The 19,920-nt window shown below is 54.4% G+C and overlaps 1 protein-coding gene across 3 annotated transcripts; it reads left to right on the top strand.

Moving 5' to 3' along the window:
• Nucleotides 1–489: 489 nt before the first annotated feature.
• NAA40 (N-alpha-acetyltransferase 40, NatD catalytic subunit) lies at nucleotides 490–19,837 on the top strand. 3 transcript variants are annotated; one of them, XM_049713532.1, is made up of 8 exons: nucleotides 494–773; nucleotides 6,716–6,811; nucleotides 8,224–8,276; nucleotides 10,689–10,784; nucleotides 10,879–10,947; nucleotides 11,169–11,252; nucleotides 11,681–11,758; nucleotides 12,010–19,837. In XM_049713532.1, exons 1-8 carry the CDS (start codon nucleotides 768–770, stop codon nucleotides 12,149–12,151), a joined length of 624 nt encoding a protein of 207 aa, XP_049569489.1. In that variant the 5' UTR covers nucleotides 494–767; the 3' UTR covers nucleotides 12,152–19,837. The 3 variants fall into 3 exon arrangements, with proteins under 3 accessions (XP_049569490.1, XP_049569489.1, XP_004264314.2); XM_004264266.3 differs by having other exon boundaries at nucleotides 497–773; nucleotides 10,879–11,037; XM_049713533.1 differs by lacking the exon at nucleotides 6,716–6,811 and having other exon boundaries at nucleotides 490–773; nucleotides 10,879–11,037.
• The last annotated feature ends 83 nt before the right edge of the window (nucleotides 19,838–19,920 follow it).

Raw genomic sequence — 19,920 nt, 5'->3', positions numbered from 1 at the left:
ACAGTTGTTACATGCCTGTCTCACCTCTAAACAGTAAGTTTTGGACTGGGATGGCGTGTTGCTCCTTTCTGTGCCCCCTGGGCTCTGCACAGCGTAGGTGTAAGTGCTAGTCAGTGTTTGAGAGAGCGAATGAATGGAGGGTGAATGAATGGTTAGAAGAAGGATGAATGACTCTGGTTAGAAAAGGAATTTCAAGAGTTCACTATCTAGAAGGTGGGAATTTTCCAAAGACTTCCCCTGTGCCAGAGGGTTGTAGGAGGGACTGGTATTTAAGAGGTCGTGACGCGTTTGGTTGTCTGGGAAGGTGGCTGCTGCGCAGGCTGACCCAGGCGGGCGGGGGAGAAGCGGAACAGAGCGCAGAGGCGGCGCTGCCACCCACCTAGCTGCCCAACGGCGCGCTTCTCTCGGGGCGGCGCGGCCGTTGCCATAGCTACAGACACAGCCAACCGAGGAGAGGGCGGGCCCGGGCTACGTCATTCCTAGAGCGACGCTGCTCCTCGCCTCCCGCCTCTTTCGGGTGCGAGACCCTCCGCCCGCCTCCCCGGCTCTCCACCTGCGCGCCTTCCCTCCCCCCCGCGCCGTCCCCTCCTCGGGCTCTGCGCCGGCGCGGTGCCCGCCAGAGCTCGAGGGGGTGCCCGCGAGGCGCATGCGCCGTGCGGGGACCGCCGCCGCTCTGGTGTCGCTGCCGCAGCCGTTGCCGCCGTTGCCGCCTCCCTGCTGGCAAGTGTGGGAAGGAGGAGCTGAGGGCCACCGCCGCCGTTGCCGCCATGGGGGTGAGTGAGGGAGGGAGAGGAGACGCGAGGGCCGGGAGGGCTCCCCGCTTACCCCGTCCCCTGCGCCCCCATTGTTCCTTGAACCCCCTCTCACGTGACCCCGAACCCCTCCGACCTCACGTGACCCCCAGCCCCCACATGACTCGACTCCCCCAGTCTAGTGTCCCGACGCCCGGCCCAGCCCGGGAATCTCCTGGGGAGCCCCGTCTCCGGGCCCCACCCCCTCCGGTGCCCCCAGCCTCTCGCGTCGTGCCCGCCCTTGCCTTCCTCTAGGACGTGTTATCTTCTTGGCCTCCCCTCTACCCCCGCGCGGTCCCTGGGTATCCCCCCCGCCCCCAGGGGTCACCCATCACCCCGCTGTCACCGGCTTCGCGGCTTCCCATGTCCTAGGCCTACACTGGGTTAGAGGGAACCGAGGCCCAGAGAAAAGAAGGCACCCAGCCAAGGTCACACGGGCAGTGACTGGGCGCCAAAGCCCGACTCAGGGCTCTCGAATCCCCGGCCGCCCGCTTCCCCGCTGCTCGGCTTCTCAGCGAAGCTGGTTTCCCCAGTCTCTTTCGAAATCTTTCCACCAGGTTCCTCCTGCTCCAAAAACATTCTCTTCCTTTTCGACAGAGGCCTGCCTTCAAGGCCTCCCAGATGCACCGAAGTGGGTCTTATTACTTGGGTTGTTAGTAGTCTTCCTACTTCAGGTGGCTTTGGGTGGGGAAGCTGTGCAGAAGGTGAGCAGGGAGACGATGGAGGAGTACTGGTGATGGCCCCAGCCGGGGATGGATAGTGACCACCTGTTTTGCACAAGGCAGCCTGGAGGTGCGTTTTATGCCCTTCCTGGCATGTGCTGATAGAGGGTTGAGCAGAAGTTATTCTCATGTTTTTGTGAGATCACCTTCCTAAGTCCCAATTAGAGTAGCACAAGTCACTCTCCTAAAAATGTAACTGGCCCTCCCTGGTACCATGTATCTTAGTTTTTACATGAAATTTCCACCACCTTTAGGGAGTCCTGACTTTGGAGCCAGAGAGACCTCAGTTCCAGCCCCACCTTCCCTGGCTAGCGGCATGATATTGTGCCAGTGACCTGGCCTTTGTGGATTTTAATTTCCTCATCGATATAATGAGAATGATGATACCTCCCCTTTAGGACAGATGTGAGGATAAAATCAGATAGTGGATGTAAATAGCTACATAGGTGCTTCTTAAATAGTGGCTGTTATTTTTGCCTGTATTCTCAGCCTTTAGTCATCTAAAATAGATTTGTGCTATTTTTAACTCATTGGGTTTGTCCCTACTATTATTAATCTAGATTTGTTTCCTCTCCACTCAAATAGTTATTGACTGAATAAATCAACTTGTTAGACAAAAATAGTTGTCTTATCCATGTCGAAGCACTTTATGTAAAATCCATGTCAAACACATTCATCATGTTTCAACAAGGACTTTTGGATACTGTGTACTTCATGTATAGAAAATCAAGTCTGGAAACCTTAGGCATATTTAACCTAGATTTTAGTGAAAGGTCCCAGACCCCAGGTCTTGTTGAAACTAAATAAAATATTGAGTCCTTGGTATTACTTGGTAAACGTCTACCCAGCATCAGCCACTCCAGACTGAGCAGAAAACAAGAAGCATAACATGCCGTTCTCGTTCAGCACTTCCTCATTGGTTGAGTTGAAGTAGCAGGCCTGGGAGATCCTGCGGTCCTTGCTGCTTCCTTAAGGGCCCTGATCTTAGTACTCATGCTCCACAGATGTGTTTCTCAGAACAGCCCCTACCTAGTCTCTGCAAAAGTGAAATTGAATTTTCCTCCCCGAAGCAGAGCTGGAACCCTCTCATCATACTCATTCCTTATGGGTGGGGGCTGTGGACTCCCCACCTCGGTGTCAGGAGCGTCATGGTTCCTAATGATTACCCTCCAGAAGAGGGCCCTGCTCCATCTGACAGCCTGACCACAGGCTGAGAGAGCGGCATCGGCTGGAGCTCTGTCCACAGTTCTCTCACCCTTGCTGCCACACGTGTTTTAGGAATTAGAATTTAGAGCTCTGTCTCCCTTTGCCAAAAACTGAGGGGTTTTTTCCTGGATTCTGGATTCTTTGTGGGATGGAGGCATTGATACTGAAAACCTAAGGGTTGCCAAATCCTTTTTCTGGAAGGTGCCTCCTGCCCCCATCTGGGCGTTTTTTGTTTTTTAATTTCTATGTGTGACCCCTAGCAGTCATGGAACTACTATTATGACTAGCAGTCAAAGAGATACTCCTTTGAGGGAATTCCCTGGTGGTCCAGTGGTTAGGACTCCACGCTCTCACTGCCAATGGTGCGGGTTCAATCCCTGGTCAGGGAACTAAGATTCCACAAGCCATGAGGTGCGGCTAAAAAAAAAAAAAAGAAGAGAGAGCTACTACCTTGATAGGAATAGCAAGGGGAGGAGTTTGACAGCTGCATGTGAAAACAACATTTATACCACACTTTGTAATAATAAGTGTCATACACATTTGACTGATGTAGTGGAAGGAGCAGGGACTTTGGGGTTCAGACCTGGATTTGAATCTTGGAGGACTCATTCAACAGGTATGAACTGAGTACCTGCTGTTTGCTGAGCACTGGGTATACGTCGGCAAATAAAGCAGATGTGACCTTCCTCTACCTCGTGGAGTGTACAGTCTGGTGGGAGTGGAGGGAGAGGGTGGCCAGAAGACCTCTTTGAGAATCCTGTTCACGGGCTCTGTGACCCTGAAAGTTATCTAATCTCTCTGGGCCTGTTTCCTCATCAAAGAAGTAGGCAGGCATTCCTTGCTGAGTTATTGCAAAGATTAAAATAAATCATCTTTATTAAAGCACGAGCAAAGTGTTTATCATTAGTAGGTCCTTGTAAACAGAAATCCTTACAGTAAGGAATTTTTATATCTAGTACATTGTATCATTTTGTCCTTAACAACAGTCCTGTGAGGTATAGGCATTGTTAGCCCTATTTTATGGATGTGGAAATTGAGGTTCAGAGAAACTGAGTACCTTGTTGGAGAGAGAGTAAATAACTTGCTCAGAGTCACACAGCTATTAAGTGGAAGAGCTGAGAATCAAATGTGGGTTTCTTGACTCAGAATCCCACACTCTTTATTATATAAAGCTCCCTTGGGAAAGACACTTAACCACAATGAGCTTTACTGTTCACTGTGCTTATTTCCCATTTTAATGAGGAGAATTTTCCTGTGTCCCTGCAGGGTAGTCTTACCTCCACAAGGCAGGACAAAGCTAATTGGAACAGTAGGAGACTACTTTTTCTAGTGGTGCTGGGTTTGAGGGAGGGCCCCTGCCCGTCTGGCCCCGCCTGCCGCAGCCTGCCTCATACCCCGTGTGCAGGCAGCGAAGCGCTTGAGGGGCTCTTTCATTAACCGCAGTCCCTGGCCATGGCGGCCCCAAGCGTCACTGAGAGTTGCCTGGCTCACCTGTTCCCCTGCATGAATGAGCCCGTGAATCTCCTGGAGGCCCGGGCTTGGCCCTCCTGCTGCTTGTGCTTAGAAATTGCTTCTCGTGCTTAGAAGTGAGATGCTATGGAGGGAACCTACACTTCAGTGCTTTCGGGGTCCTGGGAGTTGCCCTTTCCTTCCGGCACCTCTGATCCCTCAGCTCTGTGCCATAGAGCTAACGTGCAGGGTGGAGGCAGGCAGCTGGTACCGGCTGGGATTGTGTGCTGGCTTCTGACCTGTCCTTGGCTGTTCTGTGAGGCCAGCAGTTGTGTTCCCATTTTACTGGAGGTGGAGTTCCTTTCGCACACGGGGGGTGGCAGGAGGAACAGTGGCCTGGCCTGTTTGGTGCCAAAGCTCATATTCTTTCTGCCCCCTTGCACCGCCCTGGCGACCTTCCGTCTCAAGTTTCCATGTCCCTTACCCCTACCTCAGTGTGGATGTAGGGTCTGGGGTGGCACTGTGCGGGCATGTCACGTCAGCTGTTGCCAAGCCAGAAGGGTAATGAGAAGTGAATCACCAAGTGGCTGCCTTGAGGCTCCTGAGGTCTTGTCTTGACCTTACCTTGGTGGAGCTGAGGAGGCCTTGGACGCTGGTGTAGGCTCTCCCGGAGGGAGGCAGAGTGGCTGGTGGGACAAACACTGAATCTGCACGCAGCCCTGGGGTTGAGTCTCCCCTCTGCCGCTTACTCTCTGGGGAACTTCGAACAAGTCGCGCCAGCCCTTTGAGCCTCAGTTTCTTGTGTAAAGGGAGGTGATGGTTTCTGCCCGGAGAATTGAACCAGATAATGTTGGTGAAAGTGTTTTGCAAGATGAGTGTATGTCTCAGTGTTGTCTTGAAACCCAGATTCCCAGAGGAAAAAAGGTGGATGATCTAAAAACCTCTTTGTGGTAGAGAGGGGCTAGTTCTGCCCCGAGATCCCAGTGTTGTGAAGACAGTCTATTCTCTGCTGTTTGTCCCTCTAGGGAGGTAAGAAATGGGCGCTAGCTCTCGGCTTTCTGCACAGCGCTCAGCCTGCAGATAGCAAACAGCTGGTGCTGGGCGAGTCTATGCCTAGAAGAGCCAAACATCCCTGTGAGCTCCTAGTGTCTGAGCTCTTGCCTTCTGGGTGCTTGAAATGGGAGTTAAGCAGTGTCATTCCTTGAGGAACCGAGGGTAGAATTTATCCAGCAGCTGGGTATTCAACTCACCGTTTCCTGGGCCAATCAGTGTCAGGGCTACTGTGGGATCGGACGTGGCAAAACCTCTCTCTGGTGAGGTCCGGGAAGTGAGGGGTGGGGGCAGAAGAGGCAGTGCGGTTGGTAAAAAGCAGAGCCACCTCCCCAGTGCCTTTGGGGTACCTTCAGGACTTGGGCTGGGTGGGCAGGCACCTCCGGATGCCTGTGTTGCTCTGCTCCTCCTTGGGAGTGAGAATGAAAAGTGTCATTTATCGAGCACAGGCCATAGTAACCCTCATGGGCTTAATACTTCAAAGGAGGTATTAAGGGCCCTGCTCATCAGATGAGGGAAGGAGGCTCAAAGAATGGTTGTGTCTTGTCCTAAGACCCGAAGGGAGTAAAGGGCAAAAGGAGGCTTTGGACAAGGTCTGCTGGACCCCAGAGCTTGGGCTCTTTTCCCTGTGTTACCAGTTTTTACAAGAGGGTCCATTTAGATTTGAGAAAACCTCACGTGAGCCTTCAAACAGGGTCTGCTCCGTTTGGAGTTATGGGCGGTTTGCAGTTTGCTTCTCTGTGTAAGGACAGCCTCCCTTTGCTCCTCCTCTGCTGCCTATGTGTCCTGCAACTTGGCTTTGCTGACCATGTGTCAGTATGGCCTCTGTCCCCAGGTGACCCCCTTGGGGCCCTTCGCTCTGCCCTGTCGCTACCAGGTGCTCGGTGTGGCTGCCACTCACGGGCCTTGGCTGGGCATACGTTCCTGGGAACAGCTCCATCGCCTGAAGCCCCAGTGCCCAGCCCTAGCTTAGGAAGGAGACTCAGCTCCCAGAGAGGCTGCCCCCAGACCACATCTTTGTTTTCTGAAGCCAGAAGACACTGAAAAGGCTTACTGAATGAATTTATACTTAGAAACAGCTGTCAGCCACTACCTCAGATGCCATCACCTCCCTGAAACCTGCCCTGAATGTCTCTAAACTTACTTTTTCCTGCCTTAGGAGGGAATGAGTGAATGAATATTAGGCAGCTGCTGGGGGCCCAGGCTCTGCTTCAGGTGTTGTCACGTACTCTCACTGGGTCCTCACAGTGACCCAGTGGTCCCAAGGGTCAGTACTCTTCCTGATAGGGAAGCTGAGAAGTCCAGTGACGCTCCCAAGGTCTCATGACTGGGACGCGCTTGGGTCTTTCCTACCCTACCAAGCAGGATCCGGCAGCCAGGATCCGGAGTTTCTGCTGTGGATTGGGGACTGACCCTTAGGGTCTCCAAAGGGAAAGTCAAAGTCAAGTCTTTGGTTGGTCACAGCCTTCCAGCCCACTTTGCTTTTCCCTGTTGCAGAGGAAGTCGAGCAAAGCAAAGGAGAAGAAACAGAAGCGGTTGGAGGAGCGAGCAGCCATGGATGCTGTCTGTGCCAAAGTGGACGCCGCCAACAGGGTGACTCCCCTCCTTCCTAGTCCCTTCCTCCTGGAACTGCAACTTGGTTTTTAATTTGATTTCTTTTGGCGCCACCCTGTGGCAGAATTGTGTTACTACGCATCCATACCTCTGCTGCCTCCTTGCTGCTGGGGAAAACTAGCCTGGCTGGCAGAGAGCTGCGAGGAGGGCCAGCGATTGGCCCAGGCGTGCAGGGAAGTGTGGATTGAAGTGGAAGTGGCGGGAAGTGTGGATTGAAGTGGAAGTGGCGTCTTCTCTCTGTGGGTCTCCTTCCTTAACACTAGAAGAGGGTCTGCAGAAATTTTTCCCAGGGTTTTGCATTTTGGGGAGGAAACCTCCCTGGTAAAATGTGGTATAGTTTTCTCATTCTTTCCTTCAAACATTTATTGCCTGCCCATGGGGTACTACAGGTTGTGCCAGGGATGCAGCAGCCTGGTTTCGAGGGGCTGCAGTCGGGGGAGAAGTAGCTGAGATTCTGAGCACCTGGTGGGCCTGACTGGGAGTGGCTCAGCTTTCCAGTGGAACCAGAGAGATTCTGGTCACCCTTCCTGCCCCGGTTCATGTCCCAGTTTTTGTTATTCTTTTAGTCCACTCAGTAAACATTCACACTTACAAGGATGTGGCGCAGGGACATGATTTTTCATTTTGGGTTTTGACCAGGGGAGGTTAGTTGGGGGCCTCTCAAAAGTATGTGAGTGGGGCTTCCCTAGTGGCGCAGTGGTTAAGAATCCGTCTGCCAGTGCAGGGGGGCACGGTTCGAGCCCTGGTCCGGGAAGATCCCACATGCCACAGAGCAACTAAGCCCATGCGCCACAACTACTGAGCCTGCGCTCTAGAGCCCGCGAGCCGCAACTACGGAGGCCTGTGCACCCTAGAGCCCGTGCTCCGCAGCAAGAGAAGCCACCACAATGAGAAGCCCACACACCGCAACGAAGAGTGGCCCCGGCTCGCCACAGCTAGAGAAAGCCTGCATGCAGCAACAAAGACCCAATGCAGCCAAAAATAATAAATTAAAAAAGAAAAACTTATAGCATGTAGCCAAAACTAAAATCAGAAGAAAATATATCATTTTTTAAAAAAAATTATGTGAGTGGAGCAAGGGACCTGTCTTCTCTCTTGGGTCAGGTGGGTGCTAGTAGGTTTTATGCCCAGAGGCCGGTATTAGAATTAGGCAGTGAAGTCTCTTCTTACCTGTCAAATGAAGCTAAAACCCTGTTGGGCCTCCTTCCCAGAGCCTCCCTCCTACGTGTGATTTCAGAGCTAAGGCAGATGGAGGGTCCGTATATAAGGGCGGCTCCTGGCCCTGGGAGCTGAGCCTCCACTTGGGTCCACACAGCGTGGTACTTCAGGGTGGAGCCTGTGACTCTGCTGGGCGAGTGTTTGTGCTACTCCTCTTTTCTTTCCCTCCACAGCTTGGAGACCCATTAGAGGCTTTCCCAGTGTTCAAGAAATACGATCGCAATGGGTGAGTGTTCAGCATTCCTAACTTGTCTCCTTGAGTCTCTTCAGGAATTCACCTTTCCAGAGTAGGCTTCCTCAGACCCAACTTGTTTCATTCTTCGTTAATGAAAAAGCAGAAAAGATGGCTAGTACCCTGTTGATATAAAATCCCCCAGTTAGGGAGACAAAGGAATCTGCAAATGAGCAAAGATTGCCTAATCTCAGACTGATGTCTCTGTGGGACTTGTTATTCTCTCCGACGAAGAACCATAGAGCTGAAACAAACTTGAAAAATCATCTAGGCCGACTCCCTCATTTTATGCAGAGGGAAACCGAAGCTGCGAGAAGCTGAATGGGTGTTTGAGCTTATGGAGCTTCTCCCTGGCCGCGGCGGGGAGCTTTTAATTCCCAGTCCAGCGTTCTTTCCCTGGGTCTATAGTATAATTGTTAAAAGCCACTTACTGGCTTTGTGACCCTGGACAAATTACTTAACTTCTCTGTGTCTCAGTTTTCGAATCAGAAATGGGTACCTTCCTCATGGAGTTGTCAGGAGGATTAGTTGTAAAGTGTTACTGCCTGGAGCATACGAAAGGCTAGGTCAGTGTTAGTTGTTATTACTACTGTTTTTTTTACTAATCCAGTTCACTGCAGAATCTAGACTAAAGCCCCCTTCCACTTTCTGTTCCTTTGGTTTGTAAAGTAGGTGGCATTATCTGTCTTACCCGAGACGCTGTTGGCTGAGGGGAAAACAGGGGCTATGATTTTACAGAATCATTGCTATGGGTCTGAATCATAACAGAGCCTCTTACCAACTATATTTGGTTAAGTCCACATATTCTTCAAGCCTCATTTTTTATCTGTTAAATGGAACGATGATGCCAAACTTGCAAGGTTGTTTTAAGGAGGACAGAAACTATATCCAGCTCTGTAAGTTGCAGCTGGTGTGAGTATTTTAATGAACAACATAAGACAAATGTAAATGCATGAATTATGAAGGAAAGACTATAGTAGGTAATACTACATTTGCCTTTCATAGCTGTGTCTAAATTTCATAGTATCATATTAATTTATTCTTTCTGTCTGAGATCAGATGCATTATGGTTCCTCTAGAAGCTTTGTCATCATTCATCCTCTGGGAAGTCCTTTGACACAGTTTAGAGATTCCTTGCTGTGATCTCTTTCAGTGTTCCCTATCCCACATTCGCACTGGCTTCCAGAAATATGGACCAGCTCTGAAGCAGGCGTTGCCAGCTGACTCTGGGCTCACTTGGTGCCTGGAATTGTATGGCTGTGATCCTACTTTCATGTACTTAAGGAACTCAGATTAGTGGAGAATTTATACTTGCAAACCAGCCTTGAGAAAATTCATAGCTAAGACAGTTGCAGTGCTGTGTGTGAGCATTTCTGACCACTACATGGTCAGTACTTGGAAAGAAAGGAAGGCTGTTCAGAGCCAGGAAGTTCTGAATTCACAAGGCCACACACATGTGCAGCTCATATGACATACCAGACAGCAGAGGTGGCCGTGGATTCCAGTGGTGATGTCCTCTGAGGAGTCGAGTCAGTCCTTTCAGAATGTGGCACTACCTGGAGAATATGATTTCACAGTTTGGCCAGGGAGTTTAATTGTGATTTATTTAATTCATTTAGACCTAAATAGCAGATTGAGGGAACTCCCTGGCCGTCCGGTGGTTGAGACTTGGCGCTTTCACTGCCGCGGCCCAGGTTCGGTCCCTGGTCGGGGAGCTAGGATCCCGCAAGCCACGCGACGCGGCCAAAAAAAAAAAAAAAAAAAAGTCGATACCTTAACACCTACATCATTCGTTAGTTTAGGAAAACAGAGCATCGGGGTGAATCCCGATCTACCCTGTTTGATCAGCTGAGAGCACCCACTGTGTCCTCAGAGGAAGCAGCGGGCAGGACTCCTCAGGGGGGGATGTGGGCCATAGTCTTCCTGAAGGGCCTGAGGTCCTCCAGCTGCTTTTGCAGGCAAGGTTGGTAGATAAGAAGGAAGAGTTCCCCTGGGAGCCCAGTGAAGACTTGATTCCAAATGAAAGCAACAGGAAAAATGCCTAAGGGCAGGAATCGAGGGAACAGAGAGGACTCTGGGGTTTATAACAAACTACAGAAGAGAGGGTGGAGAGAGCAAAGAGCTAGCAGAGAGGGACCGGAGTTTACAAAGTGCTGCGTCTGATAAGGACTGTGCAGGGAAGACAGGAAATGGGCTTGTGGGCAGGGCGGTGGGCTGGTGATGACAGTTGTTAATCTCGGCTTGAACAGCCTCGTTCCTTCACAGGCACCTTCTGTAGTCACGTCCGGCCTCGGCTTTTCTCTGTAGATTAACCGAGACCAGGCGGGCCTCGTTGTCAGGCTGTCAGGGCAGCCGGTGGTGCCGGGCCTGTAGCCGGCTCCAGACGCCTCCTTTTCCTCTTCTCAGGTTAAATGTCTCCATTGAATGTAAGCGAGTGTCTGGCCTGGAGCCGGCCACCGTGGATTGGGCCTTCGACCTGACCAAGACCAATATGCAGACCATGTAAGCACGCCCTCTCGGGCAGGGAGACTGGCCCTCCTCTCCAGAGCCCCTGTCCTGACTGCCCCCCACCCCCACCCCCACCCCCGTCTCCCAGGTATGAGCAGAGCGAGTGGGGCTGGAAGGACAGAGAGAAACGCGAGGAAATGACGGATGACCGAGCCTGGTACCTCATCGCTTGGGAAAACAGTTCGGTTCCCGTAGCCTTTTCTCACTTCCGGTTTGACGTGGAGTGCGGGGATGAAGTCCTGTACTGGTAGGGGCCCTGGCCTGGGGGTGGGCGCGGGGGGAGGAGGCACCCCAGCCAGTGGCAAAATCCAGCACGCCCGTCTGGGTCTGTGGCAGGCCTCGCAGCCGCCCCACGCTCACTCTGCTTTCCTCCCCCAGCTACGAAGTGCAGCTGGAGAGCAAGGTGCGGCGGAAAGGCCTGGGGAAGTTCCTCATCCAGATCCTGCAGCTCGTGGCCAACAGGTGAGGGCCCTCCGTGCACCGCTCAGTTGGAGGGAGCTGCCTCTGAGGCATCCCCCGTGGGGGACAGGGCTCACGGGACTGTTGTGAAAGAAGGGTGTCTAGAGCCCTCTCAGTAAGCTGCTCCCTGCCCGGCCATGACTCCAGATTTTGCACACTGGGCTCAAGGAGGCAAGCACCTCTGAGTGCCTGTTCCGCACCTGAGTAATGGGGTGCAGAGAGGACCTGGAGGAGAAGCCAGTCAGGTGGGAGCCTGATCAGCCCTGTCACAGAGGGCGGCACCCAGTGCTGTGGGTGCCCAAGACAGGCTAGAGTCGGGCCTCAGGAATACTTCTTAGGAGCAAATGGGAGACAGCAGGCAGACACGAGAGAGCAAGCGGTATTTAGCACCTGTTTCTCTTTCTGGAAGGTTCTCTCTGCTTTCTTCTCAGCACACAGATGAAGAAAGTTATGTTAACGGTATTTAAGCACAATCATGGTGCCTACCAGTTCTTCAGAGAAGCGCTGCAGTAAGGAGCTGGGCCCCGGCGTGGGACCCTCTGGGTGGTAGCAGCTGCCTGCCCCAGTGTCTTTTCCCCCATCCTGGCCCCATTCGTCCTGACGTTGAGCTCTCGGTTCTGAGGTCCTTGGGGTTGGCAACTGGGGAGATGGTGTGGGAGCGCCTGTGGCTTGGTCCCCTGCCCTGCTCCTGAGCCCTGACTCCTGGGGAGGAAGGCAGTCAGCTGCCCGTAGCCAACCCTTTCCTCCTGCCCGCCTGCAGATTTGAAATCGACGACTCTTCCCCAAGCATGTCCGGTTGCTGTGGGGAGGACTGCTCCTATGAGATCCTGAGCCGGAGGACCAAGTTTGGGGACAGCCAGCACTCCCATTCGGGCGGGCACTGTGGTGGCTGTTGCCACTGAACTCCCAAGCTCTCTCCAAGGCCTGTTCTCTCCCCGGTTTCAAGCCGCTTGCCAGGTGCCCTCAGAGCTGTGGCCTCCTCAGCCCCAACCCTGGGGAGGAGCGGTCCGCGCCGCCCCTCCTGCTCTCTCCTAGAAGAGCAGGGTGCCGGAGGGAGCAGAGAGGAGAGGATGCTGCCGGAAGAGCCGGCGGAGGCCGGGGCACGAGGCGCATCCTCTCGCGGTGGCTGCCTTCTCGCTCGGCGCTCGGCCCTGAGCGTGGGTTCTCCGACTTCCCCACAGCTGGATTCCTGACAAGACCCCCTCCCCGCCACACACACTGCTGCACAAATGGAGTGTTTATTCCCACCTTCATGAAAGTCCCGGAGCCCTGGGTCAGGGTCTGGCTGGTTCCCAAAGAGGAGTGGGCTCAGTGTAAGATCTGGGCGTAGAGAGAGTCTTCAGAGAGACTCCTGTTTCGTGGATGGGATGCTCCAGTGGAGACCTCAGGAAGGTCTCTTGTGCCATGACACAGGGAATCGAGGGAGCTCTTTCTGGCTGTGCCTTCGCGGATCCAGTTAGAGTGGAGTCGTCCCAGGGGACCAGCCGACTCTGGGAGAAAGGCTGCCCCCTCTCCCCATTGCTGTCAGCACGGGGCCGAGAGGACAGGAGCAGGTGTGAGTGGGGCCTGCCGTGGGGGCTGTGGCTTCTCCGGGCTTTGGGACCTGGCCGCACCCTGAGCTTAACCTCTTGATCTCATGGCAGTGACTCGAGATTTTTACTCACAGAAAAGAGCTGGAGCCCTGCCTGCTCTTCTCCGTCACCTCTCACCACTGTTTCTGCCCCTGCCTCTCCCCCCACTCGATACCCCTGTTCTTACTCTCAAGGGGGAATAACATCAGGGAGCCCCTTGTCTTCCCCCAGAAGGCCCCTTGCTCCTGCCATATTTAGTGCCGTGTCCTCTCATATCTTGGTGCTGTTAGCTCTCTGAAGGTGGGTACCCCCCACCGCCACTGCCCCCTTTGGAGAGCCCCCAGCCAGCAGCAGCCCCTTCCTGCACTCCCCAGCCTGGCCAGACGCTGCTCTTCTCTCTGGTGTCACCTGCGGCAGACGGGGCGCGGGAGAAGCTTCCTCTCCCCTCCTGGGATAGAGAGGGCGCAGGGTCAGAGCTCAGACTTGCCCTCATCCCCAGACCGTTATCCCCTTCCAGGGAAGAAAATGACCAAATCCTTAGCCACGAAGAAGCACCTACCGCCTCCCCTTGGACAACCTTGAGCTCTGCCTTAGGGAGCGTCTCAAAGGTTCTGCCTTTGCGAGGTTGTTCAGGAGGAGGTCTGTCAGTCCTTCCGACCTCGGTCTGCTCACGCCCCACCCTCTGCCCTGACTCAGGCTGCCTGTGCCGGCCATCTCCCCCGTCTCCCCGGAGCTGTTCTGGCCTCCCGCCTGTGCCGGGCCTGTGCGCACAGCCTCTCCGCCGAGTGCTCTGTTGCTCTCGACCTGCCAGCAGTGGACGTGGCACTCCCTTGGAGAGGGCCTTGCAGCTTTACACTGGAATGAGCCCACCTTTACCCCTACCCTGCTGACTCCCGGGAGATTTTACCCAAGGGGGGATGTTTTCATTGCTGGAGGGCATTGGAGGGCTCCTTCCAAGAATCATGGAACGACAGAATCACATTTAGGAAGAGCTTTAACTCTGATCCCTGCTGTCTGTCAAAGGACAGAGAATGAAATATTTATTGTCTTAGATCATGGGTTTCTGATACCTCCCACTCAAGGGGACCAAAAGGGACCCCGGCGTAAATCCCACATAAAGGGAGTTAAGTGTGCATGTCTCCCCTCATTGGACACCTGGCACCGAACCCCATTGGTAGATGGGCACTTGGTGTTGGGCCCTGCTTGTCCAGCCGCCTGTGCCACTTCCCAAGGGCTGCTGGGGGCTCTGGCTGGGTGGGGAGGCGCTGTCTGAGACCCGCAGGTCACCCTGTTGTTGGTGTTGAACCCACTCGGTTCTCAGCCATCAGTCTCTCCATTTCCCCAAGGTCTTGGTTTTAAGAAACATAGCAGGCCTTTTGTACCAGGCTTTTTGGTTTGTTTGAGGCATGTTAAAATATTAATTTTGAGATTTGTTTTTTAGTTGTATCCACCCTATTTCAGGTTATTTTCATTGATGTCAGATGTGTATATGACATGTGTATGGTTCTTTTTAACCCTTCCTGGTGTGTGTTTTTTTTTTAGAGGAAACTTTGAAGATAAACTCCTTGATATATATATATATATATATATATATATATATACACACACATATATATATATATATTTTTTTTTCTTTAGCAACTTGTTATCACTGGAATCAAAGGGAAAAAGTGATCTCTTTTTGCATTGGTTGCATTTGTATGTCACAAATAAAAGACACTTTGTTCAGCTGCTGGGACGGCTTCCTGCTGCTGGCGTGCCATTGGTAGCGTGGGCTCAGACCATCCCAGCGTTGGGCCTAAACCCTGGGGGGCACGTAGCTGTGACGCCTCATGCCTCTTGCTGTGAAGGAAGCTTTGGGCTGAGAAAACCTCAGGGTGTCTGGGGCGAGGAGCCAGACGTGGGAACTGAGACTGAATGCATGTGTTTGTGCCACTTTCCAAAAGCCCTGGGTAGAGGTCAAAAGCCTTCTTCTGAGGGGCACCTGCTCGCTGCTGGAGAGAGTCCCAGGCCAGGCGTTGTGACATTGGACATATGTGGGTAAAGGTAAATTCCAGAACACTTGTGTGGGAGTCAAACAGACGAGAGTGTTGGTGTTTCTTTCCTCCCTTTTACTTATTGGTTTCCTCAGGATATTCTGTGTCTCTTAAAAGGACTCCAGCCCCCTCTTCCCTCCACTCACGAAAGACGAAGGCTCAAAGGAAGGGTAACTCACGTCAGGCCTGACAAGGCAGGAAAGTTATGAGCTGGGGGAGGCTCTGGCCCCTCGAGTGTGACAGATGGAGCTGTGCACTCCTCTCCGAGGCCCATGCCTGGCCCGGGGAGCCAGGCGCAGAGGGAGGAAGTGGGCCCGGAGCCAGCGCTCAGAGCGCTTCCTGTGGACACTGGAGGGGCCAGCCTCCTTGTGCTTCTGCTTGGTGGTCACATCTGCCGGAAGGCGGAGAGGGCGGCCGGGATGGAGACCCAAGCCCTACTGGGTCTTCGAGCTCTGGTGGGGCAGTGATCCGGGGAGAGAGGAGCAGGGTTAACAGCTGTCTCTCTCATGGGTGCCAGCATGTTGTGGCCTCAGCCCCGTGGGTGGGGACACAGCCAGGGCATGGTTTCTGCAGCTGCCTTACCTTGGAGGCGTGAAGAAAGGCCTCCCAGTCCTTGGGAAAGGAGACAGCATTTCAAATGCTGGCGAATCAGAATCATTCAACCGACTTCTCGTGTGAGGGAATTCTGCCCCCTCCCCACCCCGGAGCTCTTTGTTCCTTGAAGGCTGTCTTAATCCCAGGCAGGAATTCCTTGGAATGACCATCTCCTTGCCGCAGTGGCGGGCTCCCTCTTTGGTCCTCTGAGGTGGCTGTTCCCACCCCTCCCTCCACCTGCAGCTCAGACTTTGTCACTTAAGCGGCACTGGCTGGAGCGCCACCCCTTTGGTGGGCGGATGGAACCAGAGGCACAGTTGCCGCACGCGAGGGCCTCAGTTTCGGTCAGAGCCTGAGGTGGTCTGAAAGGGACTGCGTTTCCCCAGTGTGCGAAACCTGGCCACCAGACGTTTTTGCCGCCAGGCTTTGAAAGTGGTCAGTTCAAACACAGCAGGTTTATTCTCGTTTTTTCTGCTTTTCCCTCTCCAAGTGCAGCAGAGGTTTCTCTAGCGCCCGAGGTCAAGGGTCTGGGACTGTAGGGGAGGCGCTGCAGAGGCGGCTGGGAGACTGGACAGCCCCATGCAGGCGTCTCGTTACTTGGCTGCGGCGAGGAAGGAAACTGGCATTTGGTGATTCCCTGCTCCGCCAGCGACCACTCACACTTGACCTTCATGGTGCTGGGCGCCAGGGCCGGATCTGCATCCGCCTGCAGTGCCCCGGCACATGGTCATGCCCCCGGACAGGACGTTGTTGACATCCAGGTCCTTGTGGATGTCGATGTCACCCTTCACGATTGCAGTCGTGGGTTGTCTTGTTGGTCCTGGTGGGCTCCATGCCTAGTCTTGAGGTCCTGTCTTCCCTCTCAGGGCCTGGCCAGTAGGGGCGCTTTCTCCTGAGAGAGGCCTGCCTTTTCTCCCATGCAGGGGGCTGCCCAGAAAGACGGGGACTGGAGTTGAGAAGGTCAATATCAAGGAATGTCTGCCCTGCGGGAGCAGAGACTCACCCACGGTGGAGGGCTGGAAGAGGGTCTTAGGACAGGGGTAGGGCCAGTGGTGATGACCTGCCTTCTCCAAGGGAGGAGGAAGCAGCCACAGTCATCTCATGCTCAAAGTCCAGGGCCACAGACCCCAGCTTTCCCTCCATGTCCCCTCATGATCTCCTGCCAGAGCCCTGGCTCCAAAGCCAGCAGCCCAGCTTAGCCCCCTCTGAGCCAGGCCCTCTGAATCCCATCCCTGCCCAGGGTGGGAGCGCAGCACCCGCGGGGGCCCCGCTGACACGTGTGCATGCACACGGTCTCTGCATTGCCTGGGTCCTACCTGTGCAGAAGTGGACGAGGTGAACATGAAAGCCTGTCCTGGGGCTTTCGGGATCCCTGCTCTAAGAAGATGAACGTCTGCTACAGGCTGGCAGGGAAGGGCTGCCCTGTGCTCAGGGTAGGCCACCCCAAGGTTGGAGGGAGGAGGCCCTGAAGGAAAGGGACCAGGTGAGAAGGCTTGGAGCCGCCAGCAGAATGGGATTGGGGGGGTGCAGCCATGAGCCAAGGTGTGAGAGCCGACCTGGAGGTGTCTGCAGCTGCCCGCGGGTGCCACCTGCCCTCCTCCACACATCTGAGGGTGCTGCCACCCCCGGGGTCCAGCATGATGCGTGAGGGGTGCCTTACACAGGGGCTTCAGGTGGAGCTGGGGAGGGGGTGCCAGGAAGTGGCCTGTACTCCTGGGGCAACCCGTGTCCTGAATGCTGGATACAAGGAACAGGAGGGGCAGGGACGTGGCAGGAGGGGTGTGGGGATCAGGGATGGGGCTCTCAGGTGCAGGGCCTTAGGGCCCTCTGGGGGCCTGGCTGTGACATGGGGTGTGGAGAGCAATGAAAAGTTATGGGGGCTCGCCCAGGGCTGGAGATCACACGTCAGGAGTCCAGAGGTGGAGAGGGGGCCCAGGGTTTGGAGTAGTGAGTCCAGCCTGGGGGCCCGGAAGTCAGAGGGCTCTGGACACGGGGTTCCAGCACAGTAGGGGTGAGACTGGGGGCCTGGTCCTCGCTGGTGTGGCCAGAGGCACACAGCCTCAGCACTGGCTTGGATGTCACCCATGTGGCAGGAAGGTTCAGTGTCTTGAACGTGACCTGAGTGGTCCTCATCTTGCTGTTGGCCTTCGAGTTGAGTGGGGCCTTGATGAGCAGTGCCCAGTGCCCCTCCCAGGCCACACACAGCTTGTAGAAGCTGTGGTGCAGATCTCCGTGTCGTCCTAGTTGGTGATGATGCCATGCTCCGTGGGGTACTTGAGCAAAAGAATGCTGCACTTGCTCTGGGCCTCTTGCCCACTTACGAGTCCTGGTCCAAGCCCATCGTGACGCCCTGGGGAGCTGGGGAAGGAGACCTTGGGTGTGCTTGGGGGGGTCACCCATCCCAGCAGCCCTCCCCTTCTGTGGGTCTCCAGTTTACCCATCTGTACTGTGGAGTAGGGGCAGTGGCAGGCAGACTTGGAGACCTGAGTGCCGTGACTGCACAGGTGTGGGGGACCTTCACCAAGCCAGCACCATAGTCACACCCGAGCTGGCTCGTCACACTTGGCCGCTGGCTGTGGGCTGCAGGCAGAAGGGGGTCAACTACCACCTGGCTCCAGGCGGGCACCCCCCACCCCAGCCCACAGCCTCCTTGTGCCTTGACAGCTGCACCTTTCCAGCCAGCTGCGGGATGCCTAGGCCAGGACAGCTGAGTCCCCCCTGGGGAGGGCAGCACCCTGGCCCTGCCCCCTGCCCTCACCCTCCCATGTTGCTCCGCCCCCGACAGCTGTGTCCTGGCCTGCCCTGGATGTCTGGCTCCTGGTGACAGCTGTGCCCCAGGAAGAGCAGATGGGCCCCTGCTCCGTTCGTGTTCCACCCCCGCCCTGGGGGCTCTTTGCTCCTTGTTGAGGACAACCCAGACCAGGGCCGGCTCTTCCTAACCCTTTCTCCCCTTTTTTGCGTGAAAGCCCCCATTTTTAATTTCTCTGTGCGACCCCTAGCAGTTATAGAACTACTATTGTGACTGGCAGTAACAGAGGTACTACTTTGATAGGAATAGCAAGGGGAGCAGTTTCACAGCTGCGTGTGAAAGCAACATTTATGTCACACTTTATAACAAGTGTGAGTTACATTTAATTGATGTAGTGGAAGGAGCATGGACTTTGGGGTTCAGACCTGGATTTGAATCTTGGAGGACTCATTCAACAGGTATGAACTGCGTACCTGCTATTTGCTGAGCACTGGGTATACGTCGGCAAATAAAGCAGATGTGACCTTCCTCTACCTCGTGGAGTGTACAGTCTGGTGGGAGTGGAGGGAGAGGGTGGCCAGAAGACCTCTTTGAGAATCCTGTTCACGGGCTCTGTGACCCTGAAAGTTATCTAATCTCTCTGGGCCTGTTTCCTCATCAAAGAAGTAGGCAGGCATTCCTTGCTGAGTTATTGCAAAGATTAAAATAAATCCCCTCCCTCTTCTTGAACCCTCCTCTTTGGACACTGGGCTCTTCCTGAGGCTCTACAAGGGCATCCTGCTGTTACCCCCGCCGTAGGGAGACAGTCCCCACCGGCCTATAGAGAGGCAGCTGTTGCCCTCAGAGGCCTGGGAGGGGTCTCTTCACACTATAGCCCTGGGGCTCTGTGCCCAGCACTCACTTGACGTGCCAGGAGGGGAGTTCAGGCCAGTGGGGAGACTGGAGACCCCTAGCTCAGGTTCAGACCAGCTCTGTGTCAGATGCTCTGTGAGGTAGCAAACTCCAGAAGGTGTGTGTGTTTGGGGTGGGGGGTCAGGTCTGACCCCCTCCCTAGGTCTCACAGCTCCATATTTGGAGAGACCAATGGTTGAGCCAGAGCCTTTAATGGACGGGGACCAAGCCAGGGGTGGGGTCACCCGGTGTTTCTCTAACCCATGTATGGCCAGTAGGTTCTGGGGGTCAGCCCTGGGATGGGGCACCTGGGATCTTCCCAGTCCATATATGACCATCAGGGACTGGGGACCTGGATTGTGACATGGGTCTCAGGAGTAAGGACCAGCTCCTCCACCCATCCCCAAGGCTTGGGATCTATTCCTACTGCTCCATTCAGGGAAGGGGGTGGGGTGGGGGGACAGCTTGGGCCCTTGGATCAGAGCCAGGACCCAGGCTGGGATCTCTAGGCCTCATCATGACGCAGGAGAGACTCCCAGCAATACGAGTGTAGTGGGCAGTCCTGGGGTAGGAGAATGAGGTCCCCATCCTTGCAGACAGCACAGCAGTTGCCAGGGTGTTAGAAGAAATCCCTGCCTCCCAGAGAGTGTGTCACCCACAGGGCAAACTTCCCTCCCTGCAACAGTGAGCCCCCTTCTCCATGCTTGCCTTTTTTTTTTTTTAATAAATTTATTTATTGTATTTGTTTATTTTTGGCTGCGTTGGGTCTCTGTTGCTGCGCGCAGGCTCTCTGTAGTTGCGGTGAGCAGGGGCTGCTCTTCATCGTGGTG

The sequence above is a fragment of the Orcinus orca genome, chromosome 8 (assembly GCF_937001465.1).
Source record: "Orcinus orca chromosome 8, mOrcOrc1.1, whole genome shotgun sequence".
NCBI lineage: Eukaryota > Metazoa > Chordata > Mammalia > Artiodactyla > Delphinidae > Orcinus > Orcinus orca.
The sequence above is the reverse complement of the archived record's forward strand: the minus strand, read 5'-3'. Positions and strand labels throughout refer to the sequence as shown.